This window comes from Lathamus discolor, chromosome 21 (genome assembly GCF_037157495.1).
Source record: "Lathamus discolor isolate bLatDis1 chromosome 21, bLatDis1.hap1, whole genome shotgun sequence".
In the NCBI taxonomy this organism is placed as follows: domain Eukaryota; kingdom Metazoa; phylum Chordata; class Aves; order Psittaciformes; family Psittacidae; genus Lathamus; species Lathamus discolor.
In genome coordinates this window covers 3,974,737-3,991,361 of record NC_088904.1, presented here as the reverse complement: position 1 = coordinate 3,991,361, position 16,625 = coordinate 3,974,737, and the positions used below count along the sequence as shown (strand labels likewise).

At 61.1% G+C, this 16,625-nt stretch overlaps 3 protein-coding genes across 6 annotated transcripts in view; all 3 read right to left on the bottom strand.

Annotated features, from left to right (window-relative positions):
• LOC136003324 (guanine nucleotide-binding protein G(I)/G(S)/G(O) subunit gamma-7) overlaps positions 1–2,374 on the bottom strand; it is a 66,640-nt gene extending 64,266 nt beyond the window's left edge. The window contains exon 1 of one of the 2 annotated variants that reach the window (XM_065658847.1): positions 2,246–2,374. The gene's annotated coding sequence lies outside the window, so the exon portion shown is untranslated. The remainder of the gene's footprint in view (positions 1–2,245) is intronic. The other variant, XM_065658846.1, reaches the window with a different exon arrangement.
• A 2,932-nt stretch (positions 2,375–5,306) lies between these two features.
• On the bottom strand, positions 5,307–16,094 carry DIRAS1 (DIRAS family GTPase 1). 2 transcript variants are annotated; one of them, XM_065699894.1, is made up of 2 exons: positions 16,038–16,094; positions 5,307–7,149 (listed from the first exon to the last, which is right to left on the bottom strand). In XM_065699894.1, the coding sequence occupies exon 2, from the start codon at positions 7,120–7,122 to the stop codon at positions 6,526–6,528; it is 597 nt and encodes a 198-aa protein (XP_065555966.1). In that variant the 5' UTR covers positions 7,123–7,149; positions 16,038–16,094; the 3' UTR covers positions 5,307–6,525. The 2 variants fall into 2 exon arrangements, with proteins under 2 accessions (XP_065555966.1, XP_065555967.1); XM_065699895.1 differs by lacking the exon at positions 16,038–16,094 and adding an exon at positions 9,152–9,267.
• SLC39A3 (solute carrier family 39 member 3) lies at positions 10,671–16,126 on the bottom strand. Of its 2 annotated transcripts, none has more exons than XM_065699892.1 (3): positions 16,038–16,126; positions 14,128–14,477; positions 10,671–13,596 (listed from the first exon to the last, which is right to left on the bottom strand). In XM_065699892.1, the coding sequence occupies exons 2-3, from the start codon at positions 14,332–14,334 to the stop codon at positions 12,862–12,864; spliced, it is 942 nt and encodes a 313-aa protein (XP_065555964.1). In that variant the 5' UTR covers positions 14,335–14,477; positions 16,038–16,126; the 3' UTR covers positions 10,671–12,861. The 2 variants fall into 2 exon arrangements, with proteins under 2 accessions (XP_065555964.1, XP_065555965.1); XM_065699893.1 differs by having other exon boundaries at positions 14,128–14,369; positions 16,038–16,107.
• Between the last annotated feature and the right edge of the window lie 499 nt (positions 16,127–16,625).

Below are 16,625 nucleotides of genomic sequence, written 5' to 3'. Positions count from 1 at the left end.
AGAGCCATTTCCACTCATTTCACAGCTACGGATGGCAGAAGAAAACCTCTCAAACAATAAGCTCTGTTTAAACATATCGGCCCAGGTTTTTTGGTGCATCCTCCTCCATACTGGCTATAACCAGAGTATGCTAAACGGCACTACATTGTCACAGAGCTCCTGCGCATTTGTTTTACAACCATGCGGCTGACTTCGAACCCAAACCAGCAGCGATCATCTGCCTGCACACACGAGATGTCCCATAGAGCATAAAGACACAAAGCCACCAAAGGATGAAGGTCTGACTTCAGTAACGCACGCCTGAGAAGCAAGTAGTGTCTGAAAAGCGGTATGTTGAGGAAACCAAGCAACTGCCTAGAAAGCTTTAAGTTTACTTACTCAGACTAAAGAGCACGCTACCAAATTCTGTGGTCTGCCACACGCCAGCGTTTCTCCTGGTAGTAATCACCACGGTTGTACTTGCCCAGGTCAGTTCTACAAGAAGCCCCCAGCTATAAGTAAAGCTGAAGGTCGTCGGTTCCCTCCCTCAAAACAAACCCCACCCCACACATTAAACATAGCTCAGCACCCTAAAAGCCACAATAACTTCGTGTCTCATTTACAAGCGCAGTACTGGAGAGCATGCCTTAGAGAAGGATGCAGCTCTATTGCAGTCCATTTGGCTTTCATTTAAGGCCACACCTGATGGCAATGGCTCAGTACAGAGGTAAATCCCATTCACCTGCTCCAGCACTGTTGAAGACAATGAGCTGCCGAGGTCAGGCATACAGCTCCTGACCCACGCACCGTGGTTCCAGTCCCTGCTCATCTACACAGCACACGCTTCACCTCCTAAAGGACACCTGCCAGCATCTGCCCTTTCATTCCACACCTCTGTTTGGAAATGGGAAGGAAACAGGTTTTTCTCTTTGTCTGTGGCACCCACTTACCTCCTCTGTTCTGCTCTACCTCCGTAACACAGAAAATCCAGACACTGCAGCTACCCCTCCTTTATATAACCCGTGCACTACAATTCACTAATGCCTCCAAAGTACTGCCCAGAACAGGAAGCCTACCAGTGCTACCCTTAACCAGCCACCAACTCCTCCAGCTATTTTCCCTTTCTCTCCATAACTTCTCTACACCAAGCCGCCGTTAACTCACACACAAAAATCCCCAAGCAGATTACACATTGGACCTTCTGACAAGGTTCCCAACCTCCCTTCGTACCCTGAGAGATGGTCTAGACCCACTCCCCATTAAGCCACACAACTTCCAAAGAGAGCTGGTGCTGAACTGTGTCTCTCATCAGCTCCAGCTGCCCCCTCCCTGCCTCATCCACCCAAAAGCTGGGGATGCTCCTCGCCATTCCAGCTCCAGTCACACACCCTGCGCCCGCTACCTCCAGCACAACAGCCCCTTTCCCCCAACACCCTCCCACTGCAGCTCACCCAAGGACCTCGATGGCCCCCACCACAACGCAGCACAGCCCCTCTCTACAGGCACCCCCAAACACAGCCCCACAGTGTTTCCTAGCACTGATCCCCGTGCAGAAATTACACACCCCCAGCTCACCAGCGCCCCGAGATCCCCATCAGACACCCTCTCGGCTGCTCATCCCTATCCTTCACCCCGATATCCCAAGCTCCAGCACCCCCCAGCGCCCCTTAACCCCACCTCACTGCCCCCAGCCTCAGAACAGCCCAGGGAGCCCTCTCCACCCAGCCCCGCACCCCAGGACCCCAGCACCCCCTCACTCCAGCCCAACTCACCCCTTGCACCCCAGGGGACAACCAACACCCCAGGGGCCCCCCCTAACGCCTCCACCTCGGGGACCAGCACCCCCCTCCCTCCGCCCTGGCACCCCTCACACTCAGCCCCAAACCCTCAAGACCCCAGCACCCCCCGGACCCCAGCACCTCCAACACCAGCCCCGCTTCAGGCCCCTGCCCCGGGCACTCTCGGCCCCCACCTCCCTCCCTCGGAGCCCCACAGCCCCCCCGGGCCCTCCGCTCCCTCACCCCCATCTCCGTCCCCCCACCCCTCTCGCTCCGCCCAGCGCTCCCTCAAGACCCCACACGAGCTCCCCGCCGCCCGGGCCGCAGCGGGCCGCGAGGGGCCCCGGGCAGGGCACGGCAGGGCCGGGCCGGGCCGGAGCAGGCCGGGCCAGAACCTCCGCCAGGCCGCGGCCTGTGCCGGCCGGCCCCGCCCCGCTCGCCAGCCGCTGACCCCGTCCCCGGTCCCCGCGGCGCGGGCGGCTCCTCACCGGCTTCGGCGGGGCCGGGGCTCGGCGGGGCGGAAGAGCGGAGCCTCCGCCTCAGGCACCAGCGCCGCCGCGCAACGCACCCTGCTGCCCAGCCCCGGCCGGGCGCGGGCAGAGCCAGCCCCGCCCCGCCGCCTGACCGGCGGCTCATCCAACCAATAGGAGCTCGCGTGGCGGGGAGAGCCAATCGCAGCCCGGCGAGGAGGCGGGACCGGGCGAGTCCGCCAGGTTCGGTTGCGACGGCGGTGCGGAGGGAGGGCGGTGAAGGGGCGGGGCCGGCTGCGGAGCGGCGGGATGAACAGCCAATCAGCGGCGGGGGTGGGGCGGCCGTAGGTAAATATCTCATTAATATTAATGAGAGGCTCGAAGGGGCGGGGTGCGGTGCGGCTGCACGTGGTGCCCGGGGTGCGAGGCACCGGGACCCCTCGGTGGGCAGGGGTCTCACACAGGACCCAGCGCACCCCAAACCGCCCCAGTGCCCGGGGCAGAGCCTTTCCTGGGTGCCTCGCACCCGTGGGGTGCGGTGAGAGGATGGCCCCATGCCCCCGAGCAGAGCCCCCCACCCCACTGTGCCCCTTCCAGGTCCCCCGGTGCTCTGGCCCCATCCGTGTGGCTGGTTAGCAGGGATCGTCGCGTGCCAGGGGGCCGTGGCCCCGGTCTCCCGCTGCCGGGATGCTGGCAGAGCTGCTCTCCCTGTGCAGAGAGGGGAAAATCCAGGGGGATGAATCAGCAGCGGGCGGCAGTCACGCCGGCAGCACCGGGAGAGCAGGAAATCAAACTCGCCATGAATCAAGGCTTTGATTCCCCCAGCTGCCACTGGCACAGGGTGAGCGCAGCCGGCCCGGGTCCCACTGGTGCCTGGCTCCTGGCTGCAGCGCCAGTGGGGGGGACAGACCCACGACCCTGGAGCAGGAGGGACCGCAAGCATCGCTCCTGCGACCAGGCCACACCACGATGTACCAGCTGCAGCTCCAACCTCAGCATGAGCTGAGAGGGAGAAACACTGGGTCTGGGCTGCCCCCGCTGGTTCCCCCCGGCCCTGCTGCAGGGCACACGCCAGCGCTCGCCGAGTTCGGGCCGAAAACCCAATAATCCTGTTAGTGGGGAGAAGGCTGATTTTTACCCTTAATCCAGTTTCCTCCCATATGTCCTCACCCGCGGTGTTTTAAGCCGCTTTGGCTGCAGATGGGGCCGCACCAGGCATAGGCTGGAGCACAGGGGGAACTCCTCGGCTTCAGGCCAGCGCCGCAAGGACCACGAGCACTTCCAGGAGCCTTCCCTGCCACCCCTCCCTTTGGGGCACATGAGGGACTATGTCCTGTGCAGCCACCAGGGCCTGGCGTGATGCGTGGTGCCAGGAGCTGATTTGGGTCCCAGCTGCTGGATTTGTGCATTTTACGGCCGCAGCAACAGCTCCTCCTCATCGAGGGGAGCAATGGGAAAGGGCTGGAGCACGGCTCATCCCACTAATAAATGCTCAGGCGCATCTTGTTTAAACCCTGGACTGGCGGAGGCACTGGGTGCCCTGTGAGGATCGCCCGTCTCAATCTTGTGCCGCTGCCCAGCCAAGCTCCTGGGTGCAGGTTCTGGGGGCTCAAGGTGCCCCTGGCCAGGGCGGTTCAATGGGTGCCAGGCTTGGGCATGGGGGGGCTGCAGTGGCCGGAGCTACCCAGACCCTCCTTGGAGAAAGCGGCCTTTGCTGAGTGATAACGTCCTGAGGGACATCCCTTGGAGCATCCCAAAGAGTCAGCAGGCCCAAGCTCCTGCTCCGAGCTGACTCGACTGACACAGGCCTCCACCTGCACCAGCCGGCGTGGGGGGACAGGGGGAGACAGGAGGAGGGGAGCAAAGATGCGGGATTGGAGACCCGGGAGCGGGGAGGCAGGGATGTTCTGTTCGCCAGCTGAAGGCCCTGCAGAGCCGCGCTGGGCACTGGGGGTTCTCAGCACAGGAGTCCCCGCACAGGTTTCTTTTGCCCCCCCCATCCTTGCCTCCAGAAGAAACCTGCGAGCCCCGCAGCCTTGCCTGGGGATCCTGGGGGGCCCAGCAGGTGGGGACCAGCACCCAATGTCCCCCCGTGCCTGTCTGTGCCCATCCTGTCCTCCTGCCGGAAGGTCCTGGCCCCTTGCAGCCCTCAGGACGCAGGGACGCACAGACGGGAGGGACAAGGGGACAGGAGTGGCTCCCATGGCCAGCGCCAGGAAGCCGCGACACCCTCGCGGAGCTGCGGCGGTCCCCAGGGAGCCCCGAGCATCCCCATGGAGCCGGGTCCGTGCCCGTGGAGCCGGGTCCGTGCCCGTGGAGCCGGGTCCGTGCCCATGGAGCCGGGTCCGTGCTCACGGAGCCGGGTCCGTGCCCGTGGAGCCGTGTCCGTGCCACCGGAGCCGCGGCACCGCGGTGGGGCCATGGCCATGGCCGGGCCCCGCTCCCCCGCCGCCCCCCGCCCGCGCACACATGCCCACACGGCTCCCGTGCCCGGGGAGCAGATGGTTTCCAAGGCAACAGGCATGATGACGCACGCACCCAGCTCCCACCCCCTCCCCACGGGGACATCAGCCTGCACCGGCAGCGAGGAGCGGGGGGGGGCACGGACCCCTGGGGGAAGGGAAAGCGGGGGGGTGCACACGCGTGTCCACATGCACCAGCGGGGATGCTTCTCCGTGCGTGTGCGTGCACGCGCCCGCAGCATGCATGGGCAAGCATGCAGAGATGCACACGCATGCAGGGAGATGCACACGTGTGCAGAGATGCACACGCGTGCAAAGAGAGGCACACGCGTGCGGAGATGCACACGCACGCAGAGAGTTGCACATGCATGCAGAGACGCACACACATGCAGGGAGATGCACACGCATGCAGGGAGATGCACACACATGCAGGGAGACGCACACGCACGCAGAGAGTTGCACACGCATGCAGAGATGCACACGCGTGCGGAGATGCACACGTATGCAGAGAGTTGCACGCGCATGCACACGCATGCACACCCCTATCCCTCCTCGCACCCCCTTGGTCCCAAGCCGTGCCCCCCCCCCGCCGGGTGCTGCTCTGCGGTGACGCAGGAGCGTTTCTCATCTCTTTATTGAAGGAAGACTATTTCTAGAATAAAGGCTACATCATCACGTCACCTCGTCCCCTGGGTGCTCGGGTCCTGTTGTAAAAAGCCAAGGGTGCAGAGAGCTGGGCACAGCGGCGCGGGGTCGGGGCCGGGGGGGGCCCAGCCTGCCCAGAGACACCCCCTTGGGGACAGCCCCAGGAGCCCTGGCGCAGGGTGAGCAGGGCCGGAGCAAGGGGACAAACCTCGCTGGGATGAGGGGCTGGTGACAGCGCGGGGACCCCGCTCCGGCCATGGGGGAACAAGCAGGGCTGCACCAGAGCTGGGGGGGGGGGGGGGGGTTGGGGGGGTGTCTTGGGGGTCCCTGGGGTGTGGGGCCAGAGGCCAGCCTGCAGCGGGGACCGCAGGCAGGGGGGACACGCTGCCCACAGCAGGGCACTGCGCAGGGAGCAGCAGCGCCCATCACCGCGGCATCGCGGCCCAGCCAGGCTGTGGGGCTCACGGTGCAGCGGCGGGGTTGGGGAGGGTTGGGGGGGGGGGCAGGGGGTCTCCCACCGGAGCTCACCAGGATTGTGCTGGGTCAGGACCTCCCTCGGACCCGATGCTTTGTGCTTGGACTGGTGGCTCCCGGCTGCGGCACCAGAACTGGGCAGGGGGGGCAAGGGGCTGCGGGGGGAGCAGAAGGGGCCACGGTGCCGGGACAGGGCTGGGGGTAAGGGGTGAGCGGGCAGCGAGCAGGGGCTGCTCCTACCCCAGGTCTCTGCCTGCGTGCGGACAGGGGTGCGCGGAGCAGCCGGGACGCGAGCGCCTGTCCCCAGGGGTGACACCGAGCCCCTCATCCTGCACCGTCCTTCCCACCACGAGGACCATTGTGGGGACTCCCACCGGAGAGGGGACAGGAACGGGACCAGCCGGTGCTGCCGGTTGTGCTGCAGAGAACGTGGATGGGGGGGGTAGGGGTTGCATCCATGTGCTCCCCAGTGGTGCCTGGCTGCGTGTCCCTGGTCCCGTTGTGCCGAGCGTGGGGCGGTCGAGCATCCCTCAGCTCGTTGGGATGCCCCGTCTTCACCCCAAGACCTGAGGCGAGCGCAGCCCTCGCCGCCAGCGTCCCCACACAGTCACAGTGATGGCACAGAGGACGAGGGGATGGCCCCGCTGCGATGTCGCGTCCAGCCATGGGGGAGAGGGAGGTGAACTGGAGGGGGGGGGTGCGGGCCAGTCTGGGGCTCTACATGATGCTGCACTTCCCCTTGATTTTGTCTGTCCTCTTCTGCTTGCTGGAGCGCTTCCCGTCGATGGTGAGGCTCACGTTCCTCCTCTTCTCCAGGTTCAGCAGCTCCTGGAAGAGCTCCTTGACATTGTAGTTCATCTTGGCCGAGGTCTCCATGAAGGCGCATTTCCACTCCTTGGCCATGGCCTCCCCCTCCCTGCTTTCCACCTCCCGCTGGGTCTCGTCGCACTTGTTGCCCACCAGCATGATGGGGATGCTCTCCACGCTGCCCTTGATCTGCACGATCTGCTGGTAGATGGGCTTCAGCTCCTCCAGGGACTGCTTGCTGGTGACGGAGAAGACCAGGATGAAGGCATGGCCCTTGGAGATGGAGAGGCGCTGCATGGCTGGGAACTGGTGGCTGCCCGTGGTGTCGGTGATCTGCAGGGTGCAGACGCTCTTGTCGCAGCTGATGACCTGGCGGTACGTGTCCTCGATGGTGGGGATGTACGTGTCCCGGAAGGTCCCCTTCACGAAGCGCAGCACCAGCGAGCTCTTGCCCACGCCGCCGGCGCCGAACACCACCACCCGGTAATCGTTGCTCTGCTCCGGCATCTTGCCCTGCGGATGCTGCCGCGGATGCTGCGAGGGAGAGGGCACAGGGAGGTGTCACAGCGGCAGCGGGGGCTTCGGGATGGAACCCCCCCAGTTTTAAAGGGGGGGAATGGGGCAGCCTCCCCCCCCCACCCCCGTCCCCAGTGGAAGCCCCCTTAGAAATGCAGCCCCCCTGCTCCAACCAGGCCAATGCACTGGGGGGGGGGGGGTCCCGGCCCCCCCCATGCCCTTGAGGTGCCCTTGCAGGGTGCTCCCGGCCCGTCCGGGGTGCAGCAGCTTTGGTTATTTTTACCAGCCGCCCGCTGCAGCCATATGGCACACAGCGCTGCGGGGGGGGACACAAGCACCGAGAGCCCCGGGACCCCCAGAGCCCCCCCCGGCAGCAGGAACAACCCCATGGGGCAGCTGCCGGCCCAGGGAGGACCCGGTGGCCCCCAGAGCCCCCCCAAGCTCTGCTGTGGCTGCCGAGCACAGAGGTGCCATTGCACCCAGTGCCACCGCGCGCTGCGCCCCGTGCCGTGCCCTGTGCTCTGCCACCCCTCGGCTCCACTCACACCCTGGTGATGTAGCAGGGGCAGAGAGACCCGGGCATGGCTGTGGGCTTGTGGCCTGCAGGCTCCGAGACCCCCATGGCTGCCAAACCCCTCACATGGGGCTGACGGGGTCCCCACTTGTACCTCCCCCCCCCCCCAAGTGATGCTGCCGCAGGACGTGGACCAAGGAGGCACAACGAGGCGCTGATGCCAAGCCCCAGGCTGAGCATCCCCTCAGCCAGACCCTGCCTCAGTTTCCCTGCTGCAGCACAGGAAGGGCAGCATCGGCTCTGCCCTGTGAGGTGTCCCCAGCACACACAGGGCACCGCAGAGCCTTGGCCACGGACAGGGGGTCTGGAGGTGCCCCAGCAATGGCAACCATCGGGGTGGGAGGGCAGTGACCCCGCTTTGGGCAGATGCTGGAGGGAGTCAGTTCCGTCCCCAGCCAGCACCGCTCCCACCACCTCCACCTCAGTGCGGGGACCAACAGGTCTGGAAGAGGGGCACAGCAAAGCCCCGCGGGCAGCCCTGCGCTGGGCACCTCCGGGGGAACCGGCCCCTCCCCATGGCCGTGGCATCCCCACCCTACAGCCCCAGCTCCCACAGGCAGCTCCGAAACCCCAGCTCGCTCCCAAACACCCAGGCAGGGGCTGGTGCCTGCAAAAGCAGGGGAGGAAGCAGCCGGGATACAGAGAGGGAGCCCATCACTGTGGCCTTGGGCACCCAAGAAGCTTGCCCCATTGAGGGCTCCCTGCACAAGGGGCAGAAAAATGCCCCTTGGGTTCTACCATGTCACAACCGTCACCGGCTCATGGGGCCAGGGCTGGAGCAAGGGAACATCAGACCCTGGCCGGGGCTGGTGAGGGTCCCGCAGAGCAAAGAGCCCCCGGCCTCGGGGCCACAGCGCAGGGCACTGGGACCAGGGGGCTGGGCTGGAGGGGCCTTCATGGGCACTGCCGCAACCCCACAGTGCCACGGCCTCCCCATGGCTCCCGGGGATGGGGTCAGCAGCCAGCCCCGGGTGCAGCCCAGGCATGGTCCTGCCGGGGGGGCTCTTCACCCCACCGGCACCCCTCGGCACCCTCCCACTTGGACACCAGCGCTGGAGGAGACAAACAGCTGGGGGGGGGGGTCTGGTGATCGTGATGGAGGGCAGAGGCAGGAGGGAGGGAGGGATGGAGGGCAGGAGGGAGGGATGGAGGGCAGGAGGGAGGGATGGAGGGCAGGGGCAGGAGGGAGGGATGGATGGAGGGCAGGAGGGAGGGAGGGATGGAGGGCAGGAGGGAGGGAGGGCAGGGGCAGGAGGGAGGTGTCGGGCAGGCGAAGGGGCAGGATGCAGACGGCAGGGGCAGGATGACGGGCAAGGACCAGGGTCCCGTCGCGCCGGGCCGGGGTCTCGGCTCCGTTCCCCCTCCCGGGCCATCGCCCAGGGCGCCCCCCGCGTCCCTCCCCTGCCTCCCCGCCGCGCCGGTCGCATTGCGGTGCCCGCGCCTCACCGTGTCCTGCCCGGGATCCGCCCTTGGCTGCGGGCTGCGAGGCGGCCTCAGCGCATGGCCCGGCCCGGGGCGGCCCCGGAGCGGCGGCTCCGGTCCGCCCGGCGCGGCGGGGCTGGGCTCGGTGCGGCGGGGCTCGGCCCGGCCCGGCGGGGGCTCGGCGCGGTGCGGCGCGGCTCGGTGCGGTGCGGCCGCCGCAGAGCCGATCCCGCCCCGCCGCCGGCCCCGCCCGCCGCGCCCGCCCCGCCCGGGGCCGCCGGACCCCCGGGCCCAGCCCCGAGCGGCTCCGGGCCGAGCGCAGGGCCGGGGCCACGGGCGGATGGGGCCACCCGTGAGCACGGACACGGGGATGCACAGGCAGGGGCGCGCAGCCCAGCATGGGGACCGGGCCCCGCCGGTGCTGGCGGGGGATGCAGGGACACGGAGAGGGATGGAGAGGTGCTGAGACCCGGGGCTGGCAGGGCGCAGGCAGCAGCAGGGCGCTCTGAGCCCCGGTGGCCGTTGTGGGTGGCTTAGGCGGTGACACCGGGCTGCAGGGACCGAGCACGGGGGCTCTGTCACCAGCGGCCGTGGCCCCTCTGCAGGTGCCGCGGCAGAGCAGGATCGGGAGCCCCAAAACCCCAGAGAGGCCCCAGGCAGGGGCAGAGCTGCTCCTTGGCCACAGCCCCCATCAAGTGACACATTGGGGTCCGTGGGTGGCATCTGCTGGGGCTGTGGGACCCCCCCGCCACCACCTCCCCAGTGCAGGGGAGCAGGACTGGGGCCTGAGCTGCTCAGAGCACAGGCTCAAGGGCAAGGTCCTCAGCAAGGGGCTGCAGCCAGGGTTAGGAGCTGTGGGGTGCTCTGCCCCACCATGGGGACAGTGGGGCTGGAGCATGAGGTGACCACAGGCCCCAAGGGTTGGGAGGTCACTGTGGAGCTGGGCAGTGACCAGCGCCGAAGCCGCCTCACTTGTGCTTGATCCCATACAGCAGCAATTAAAATCCGCAGCTCCTATTAATAGCAGCCACCAGCACGTGTCCCTTGAGGAGCACTGATGGGCCTAGCAGGAAGCAAGGGGCTGGGGACACACACACACACACACCCCCCCCACCAACCTTCCCTCTTGGGAATAGGGACAGGGTCCTGGCTGGCACCCTGCAATGAAAAGGCACCCCACGGTGCCCCCCCTGCCTGCCCACAGTCCCCCACAGCGTCACGGAGACGGGTACTACTCGTTAGAGGCAATGAATGAGTTGCCTTGATCATTTTAGCTACGGCTCCTCCTCTGCTTCATTCAGTCCCCAGCTCCCCGCCAAGCTTTACGCAATGGGGCCGCTGCTGGCTGCACACGCAGGGCTGAATCACTGCGATGCAGAGTGGGATGGGAGAAGGGGGGGAACAGGAGCCTTCTACCCCTGTGCTCGCCCTCTGAGCTCAGGCTGGGGTTTGCCTGCTGGAGGATCTGCACATGCCCCTGTTGCATGATCAGGGGACGCGGTGGAACGACGGTGACTTCATATGAACAAGGGATGCAAAGGGATGGAGGCCAGAGGCTTTATTGGGAGCAGCAGGTAGGGCTCGTCCTCCTCTGCCCCTAAACCAACCCAGGAACACCGGACTCTGCTACTCACAGGTGAATAAACCCCTCCCGGGTAGCAGGAAGAGGGGGGACAGCTCAGCCCCCCTGCCAGCTCCACCTGAAGAAGGGTGCAAACCCGAGGCTGCAGCCTGGCCCCTCACTGTCACACTGACCCCAGACCCAGAGAGGGCTGGAGTGGATCCATGATCCCAGCTCCCAGTAGTGGGATCCCTACTGATCTCTTGGGCACAGGTTAAGAAATCAACAGCTTGGCTTGGCTTTAGTACCGCAACCCTCGAATGTAGACGGAGCCAGGCCCAAGGAAGGATGAGGAAGATGAGGAGGGGAAATGGGGTGCTGGGATACAGCTGCCTTCTGGCCTTCACCCATTTACTCAGGTATAGGGCAAAGCACCTACAAGTGACTGAGAGCCACAGTGGCTGTGCCCAAGCAGGGACAGTCAGCGTTGTGCTCCCACAGCAAGTGCCCCAGCACAGCCACCAGCACTGAGACCGCCAACAGGAGCCACGCTGCCCACATGAGCTGGCTGCAGAAGTGAAATAACAGAGCTTTATCACGTCCAGGCCTATTACGTTCTCCTCAGGCCCTGCTCATTTATGCCATCTGAGGCCTAAAATAACTCTCCCTTCCCCCTGGCACTCCAGGTTTTTCAAAGCAAGATTAATTGACTTTGGTATGTTGTGGCAATTAAAATAGCTAGCACCAGGAAGTGTCAGATGAGTCTCATCAGCCTCCATATGCTGCAGCTGTGCCAACCACTGCCTCCAAGATGCTGTTTCACAGTCTCACCCATCCTTCTTCCCACTTTGGATCACACTAACAGGGACTGCACCACAGCTAAGCCCGTTATAATCCCATCAGCACTTCCAACGAGCTTTGCTCTGCCTGCGGAAGCTGCTGCAGAAGCAAAGGCTCGCTCATGTCACAGCAGCAGGAGGCAGCGGGGAGGCCAAGCTCCCAGCTCCAGGCTCTGATCTGAGCTCTTCAGCCAGGAGGGTAAATCCAATGATCAGGACAGGATGCGCAGCGTGCTGAGCTTCCCTGGAGCTGTGCTCCGGAGCCAGGGGAGAGCTGCTCCTGCGCAGCGCCTCTGATCAGCCCTTCCACAACCTCCTAAAGCCCAAGGGAAGAGATTGCTTTTGAAGACTCCCAACAAGCTGCCCTGCAAAGCCTCTGTAATGCAGCGCAGCCACGTGAGCCTGCCAGCAGCGAGAGCAGGGAGCACAAACCCACATCTGAGGGCAGCTGCTAAACCCATTCCACCACGAGCACTTGCCCTTAAAATATTCTTGCTGGAAACTGCTGCTGCTCATTCCTCACAAACCGGTGGATCCCAGGCTGCGGGAATGCTGTCCCTTCGGACAGGGACACGAAGATTTCCAAATGGTACATTAGCAGTCTGCTGGAGGTTTTCCTTATGGAGTGCTCATCATACGGACAAGATGTGGAAAAGGAAACACGGGACAGCAACCTGGCCTCATTTTGTCCATTAATGAGTCCGAAACAAAAGCTCCTGAGTCACCATGGATCAGGATGGAAGCTCTGTTGGGGGGAGCTGTGGCACCAGGCACACCACAGGCCCAGAAGGGATGATTTTTGGCAGCTCTCAGAACCAGGCATGGCTCAAAACTAAGCTAGCAAAAGCAGCTTAGTGCAGCTGTGCAATCCATGACCACACTTGCTTTTGACTGTATTGCTGTTATTGTTTCTCACCTTCTCAGAGCCCAAGAGTGAAGGGAGCAGAGTCTCAGCCCCAGACTGTGTAATGAGTGGGAGGGGAAGGAGGGAGAGGGCAGATTAACAGGAAACCACATGCTTGATGAGCTCCTTGAAGGCAGCCTTAGAATCAGATGTCTGTCTCAACTAATCTCTTCACAAGCTGCTGTGCCTGCAGATCCGGGGAGGAGGGACAATACCTGTGGCACCTACACTGGGACACTCCTTATCTTCATCTCCCTCTGAGAACACAGGAAGAAATTCTCCTTCTTTAGGTCAATATAGAGATACCACCTGGACTGTGATGTTTCACTGAGCCACTGAGCTTCAGCATCCCCCTTGGCTGAAGAGAAGCTCATCTCTGGTGCTCTTTGCAAGGGAAGGAGGTGAGGTTTGCTTCCCATTGCTCCTGTGTTCACCACTTGAAGAAGACCAGCCCAGCCAGAGCTGCATAGCCCAGCACCAGGAACAGAACCTTCAAGAGACGGTTGTTCTTCTCTTCCAACTCCTTTGCAAGGATCTCAAAGAAGGTGATGAACAAGAAAGTGCCCCCTGCGATGCCTTGCAGGAGCAGGGAAGTAATGTTGCTGGCCGTGTTTTGGGTGCTCTCAATCCCCATCCCAATGCTAATGCCCAGAGGAATCATCAGGCTCACTGTCACAGCCATCTTCACAGCATCCTTCAGTGGCAACGAGGTCTTAGCCATGCTGATGCCCAATGCCACTGCCACCAGCGTCTCATGAATGGCAACTCCTATGAACAAGCTCATGAGTTTGCCACCTTCCTCCTGCAAGCCCAGGGCCAGTCCCTCGAAGATGGAATGGGTACACAAAGCAAACCCCAGCCCAATGAGCCGTATGGGGCTGGAGCAGGAAAGCTCCCGGATGTTCAGGCCATGCGAGTGGTGACTGTGTTCACTGTACAACGGGCGCCCGCGGGAAGATGCGATGAAAGGACTCTCGTATTCAGAGTCACTCCCGACATCCGAGCCAGCATTGAAGGTCTCCAAGTCAATGAAGGAAGGTTTTTCCTTCTGGAAAGTCAAGATGAGCTGCTCCACAAAGACCGTCACAAAGAAGCCAACCATCATGATGGTCTCAGCCACCGGGTAGTCAGTGGTCACGTTCCCCTGCCTAAGAACTTCATTGAGCTGGAAAGAAGCAAACAATCCACAGTGAATTAATCACCTTTGTCCCTCAAAAAGTGAAACATTCCTGGTGTGCTCACACAACTCTAAATGGAGACAAAATTAATCCATGATGTTTCCTGTACCCTTGTATACAGGCCCCAGTGCGGGAGATAAGGAACCTATTTGCCTTCCAGGGCAAGGTTTGCAGCTGTCAATGTTTTCAACACACACTAATCGGGAGGAGCTCTGAGCCTCACATCCAGACGATGCTCAGCCTCCTTCTGCATTAAAAACTAAATAGATCCCCATCTGCACCGGAGCAGTAGCTGAATGGGAGATGGGCACAGCTCTTGGGCACCAGGCCATCTCTGAGGAGGCTTCACGAGCCACTCTGGCTGGACAGAGACCCTTCACCCCTATCCCCACCAGCTCAGAGGCCTGGTGGCCTGCAGGGCAGGAGCAGGGAGGCTGCTTCCCCTGGACAGGGGTCCTGAACACAGTGGCACCAGTTGACTAAAAGTGCCCATAGGAGACAGGCTCAGAAGCAGTTACCTTTTCTCTCACAGCAGGCAGCAAAGCATTGAAGCACGTGGCCAGGAAGACTCCTCCTCCAAAAGAATTGCAGAGCGCAAGAACCTTCTTGGAGCGATGAGCTTTCTCGTAATCAGCCTCGATTATCTTGACAGGAAGGAGGGATCCCACCAGCATGAGGACACAGATGCCCAGGAGACACAGCACTTTGGCCACCACAATCTTCATTGTGCTTCCTGGTGAATACTCCCCAGTCAATGGCCCTGTGGACAGCAGTTAGTAGGGGTCCCTCCAGCTGCCCTTAGAGCAAGCACATCAGCAGGCAATGGCACAGACAGACCTCAAGGGGAAAGTGCTCCTGGACTCAGCCCCTGTGGACAGGAGTAAAACAAGAGAGATTTTCCTAGAGAAGCATCCCAAAACACAGCCAGCCTCTGCATAGCAACCCCTGTAACTCCCCAGGGGCAGCGGGGAGGAGTTGCCAGCAGCAGAACCCTGCACACAGCAAGCAGAGAAACCAGAAGAGAAAAATATAACTGCAGCGAACAGTAACTTAACAACCCTGTGAGAACTGCACCAGCCACAGCAACCTTGCACAGCCTCAGGTTGTAGAGGTTTCACTTCAAACCCCCACACCAGGACAGACACAAAGCACCCAGTCCTGCAGTAGAGTCCAACCAAAGGATCAAGTCTTTGGTTTTTAACAACGAGAAAAGAATATGGACTTGGGCTGGTGGGATCTGTCACACAGAAATGAACCTAAAGATCTTCCTTCCACATTCACACAGGGGATTTTTGGGTATAATATCCTTAAAACTACGCTATTGGATTAATTCCTGTTCAGTGTCCTGAGCCACCATCACCATCTCGCTGGAGTGAGTCAGAGCTTCTGCCACTGGCTGTTTGTGCTGTAGCAGGAGGCAGTAGGAGTGTTGATTGCTAACCAATACCCACGTCTCTAAAGGGAAACCCTACAGAGAAATTACCTGCAAGGTTCTCTATTGTCCATAGTGTATGACAAAAGAAAAGGCAGAGGTTGTTTCATGCAAGAGAAAGGCAGAAGATTTGAGTTGCCTAGGTCACAAAAAATGACTTGATCTGAAATATTACAGCATTTCCCTCCAGGTTACACGCAGTGAAACCTGTTTTCCTAAAAATCATTTCACAAAATAACATTGTTAAATCTATTTTTTTTTTTTAATACATAAATGTGAGCAGGTCCCTGCACTGCTGCTCTCACCACTTACACAGAATTGCCTTGTAAAGTCAAAGCAATGGCACCTTGAGAAGGTTCTCTCCCGGGTCACCAGGTAAAGGCTGCCAGCCAGAGTGCATTGGGGTAACAAACTAACACTGAACACTCCCAGCCATGTTAACACCCACACCCGTGATGAATGGGGCAGAAATGGTGGCTTTCATTAAAAGGGAAGTGGGAGCCTGAATGATTCTGTACTTGGTATGGGGAGGGGTTAAAGCTTTTTTCTATCTTCTCCAAGCTTGCAGCTCAAGCAGAAGCAAACAGAGGTCACGGTAGTCAGGCCATGGGTTCCCAGCACCCATGGGAAGTGATGCTCATCCCAAGAAACCCCTGCTCGGATGCCACTGATTGACTTGCTCTGGGGAGAACCCAGCAGCCAAGCCAGGTCTGAACAAGTCACTGCAGAGCCTGAAAGCTCGATGTGCATGGACAGGGCTTCTGTAGCAGGCAGCCCATTGATGCAGCTAAGAGCAGGCTCCCTTCTCCAGGTTGGCTCCTCAGTGCTGCGCTGACACAGCTCACAAGGCTTTCATCTTCCTTTTTCTAACCCAGCAATAGCCCCAACAGAGCATAAAGCCTCCAGGTCCCCACAGCAGCTCAGAGCAGCCGTTCTCCCCCTGACCTGAGACCAAAGCAGCTTAGTGAAGAAGGAAGCAGTAAGTACAAGAAATACCTTGTGTTTCTCCTTGCCTGCTCTTGTCAACAGCCCAGTGTTCAGGACCCAGCACTGCCAACGTCTGGACTGCTTCACCAGCCTGAAAGCCTTCTGTAATAAAGAATTAACTTAGGACAGGTACTGCTTGGCTTAGCAGCCTATAATGAACCATGCCAGGAAGAAGAGATATGATATAAAGCAGAGGGCTCTATATGGAGGAAAATATATATTATATAAAATATTGTATTAAATAAATATATATTTATATATATAAAATATATATGTATATGTTTTCGTAGAATCAACCAGGTTGGAAAAGCCCTTTAAGCCCATCCAGTCCAGCCTTTACTGCCAAGGCCACCCCTAACCCATGGCACTGAGGCCTCGTCTCCACGGGGTGTGAGCACTCGCAGGGCCGGTGCCTGCAGCCCTGCCCTGGGCAGCCTGTTCCAATGCTGAGCACCCTCTGGGGCAGGAATTGTTCCTCAGCTCCATCTAAACCTGCCCTGGGGCAGCTTGAGGCCGGTTCCTCTTGTCCCATCCCTTGTTCCTTGGGAGCAGAGCCCAGCCCCTCCTGGCTCCATCCTCCTGTCAGGCACTCGTAGG

What these genes read in the sequence shown, in the direction of transcription:
- DIRAS1 (XM_065699894.1), bottom strand. Translation starts at nt 7,122, where the DNA reads ATGCCGGAGCAGAGCAACGATTACCGGGTGGTGGTGTTCGGCGCCGGC.
- SLC39A3 (XM_065699892.1), bottom strand. Translation starts at nt 14,334, where the DNA reads ATGAAGATTGTGGTGGCCAAAGTGCTGTGTCTCCTGGGCATCTGTGTC. An exon ending in TGCCTGCTGTGAGAGAAAAG is followed by an intron (nt 13,597 to 14,127) that starts GTAACTGCTTCT and finishes GCTTCTTTCCAG; the next exon opens with CTCAATGAAGTTCTTAGGCA.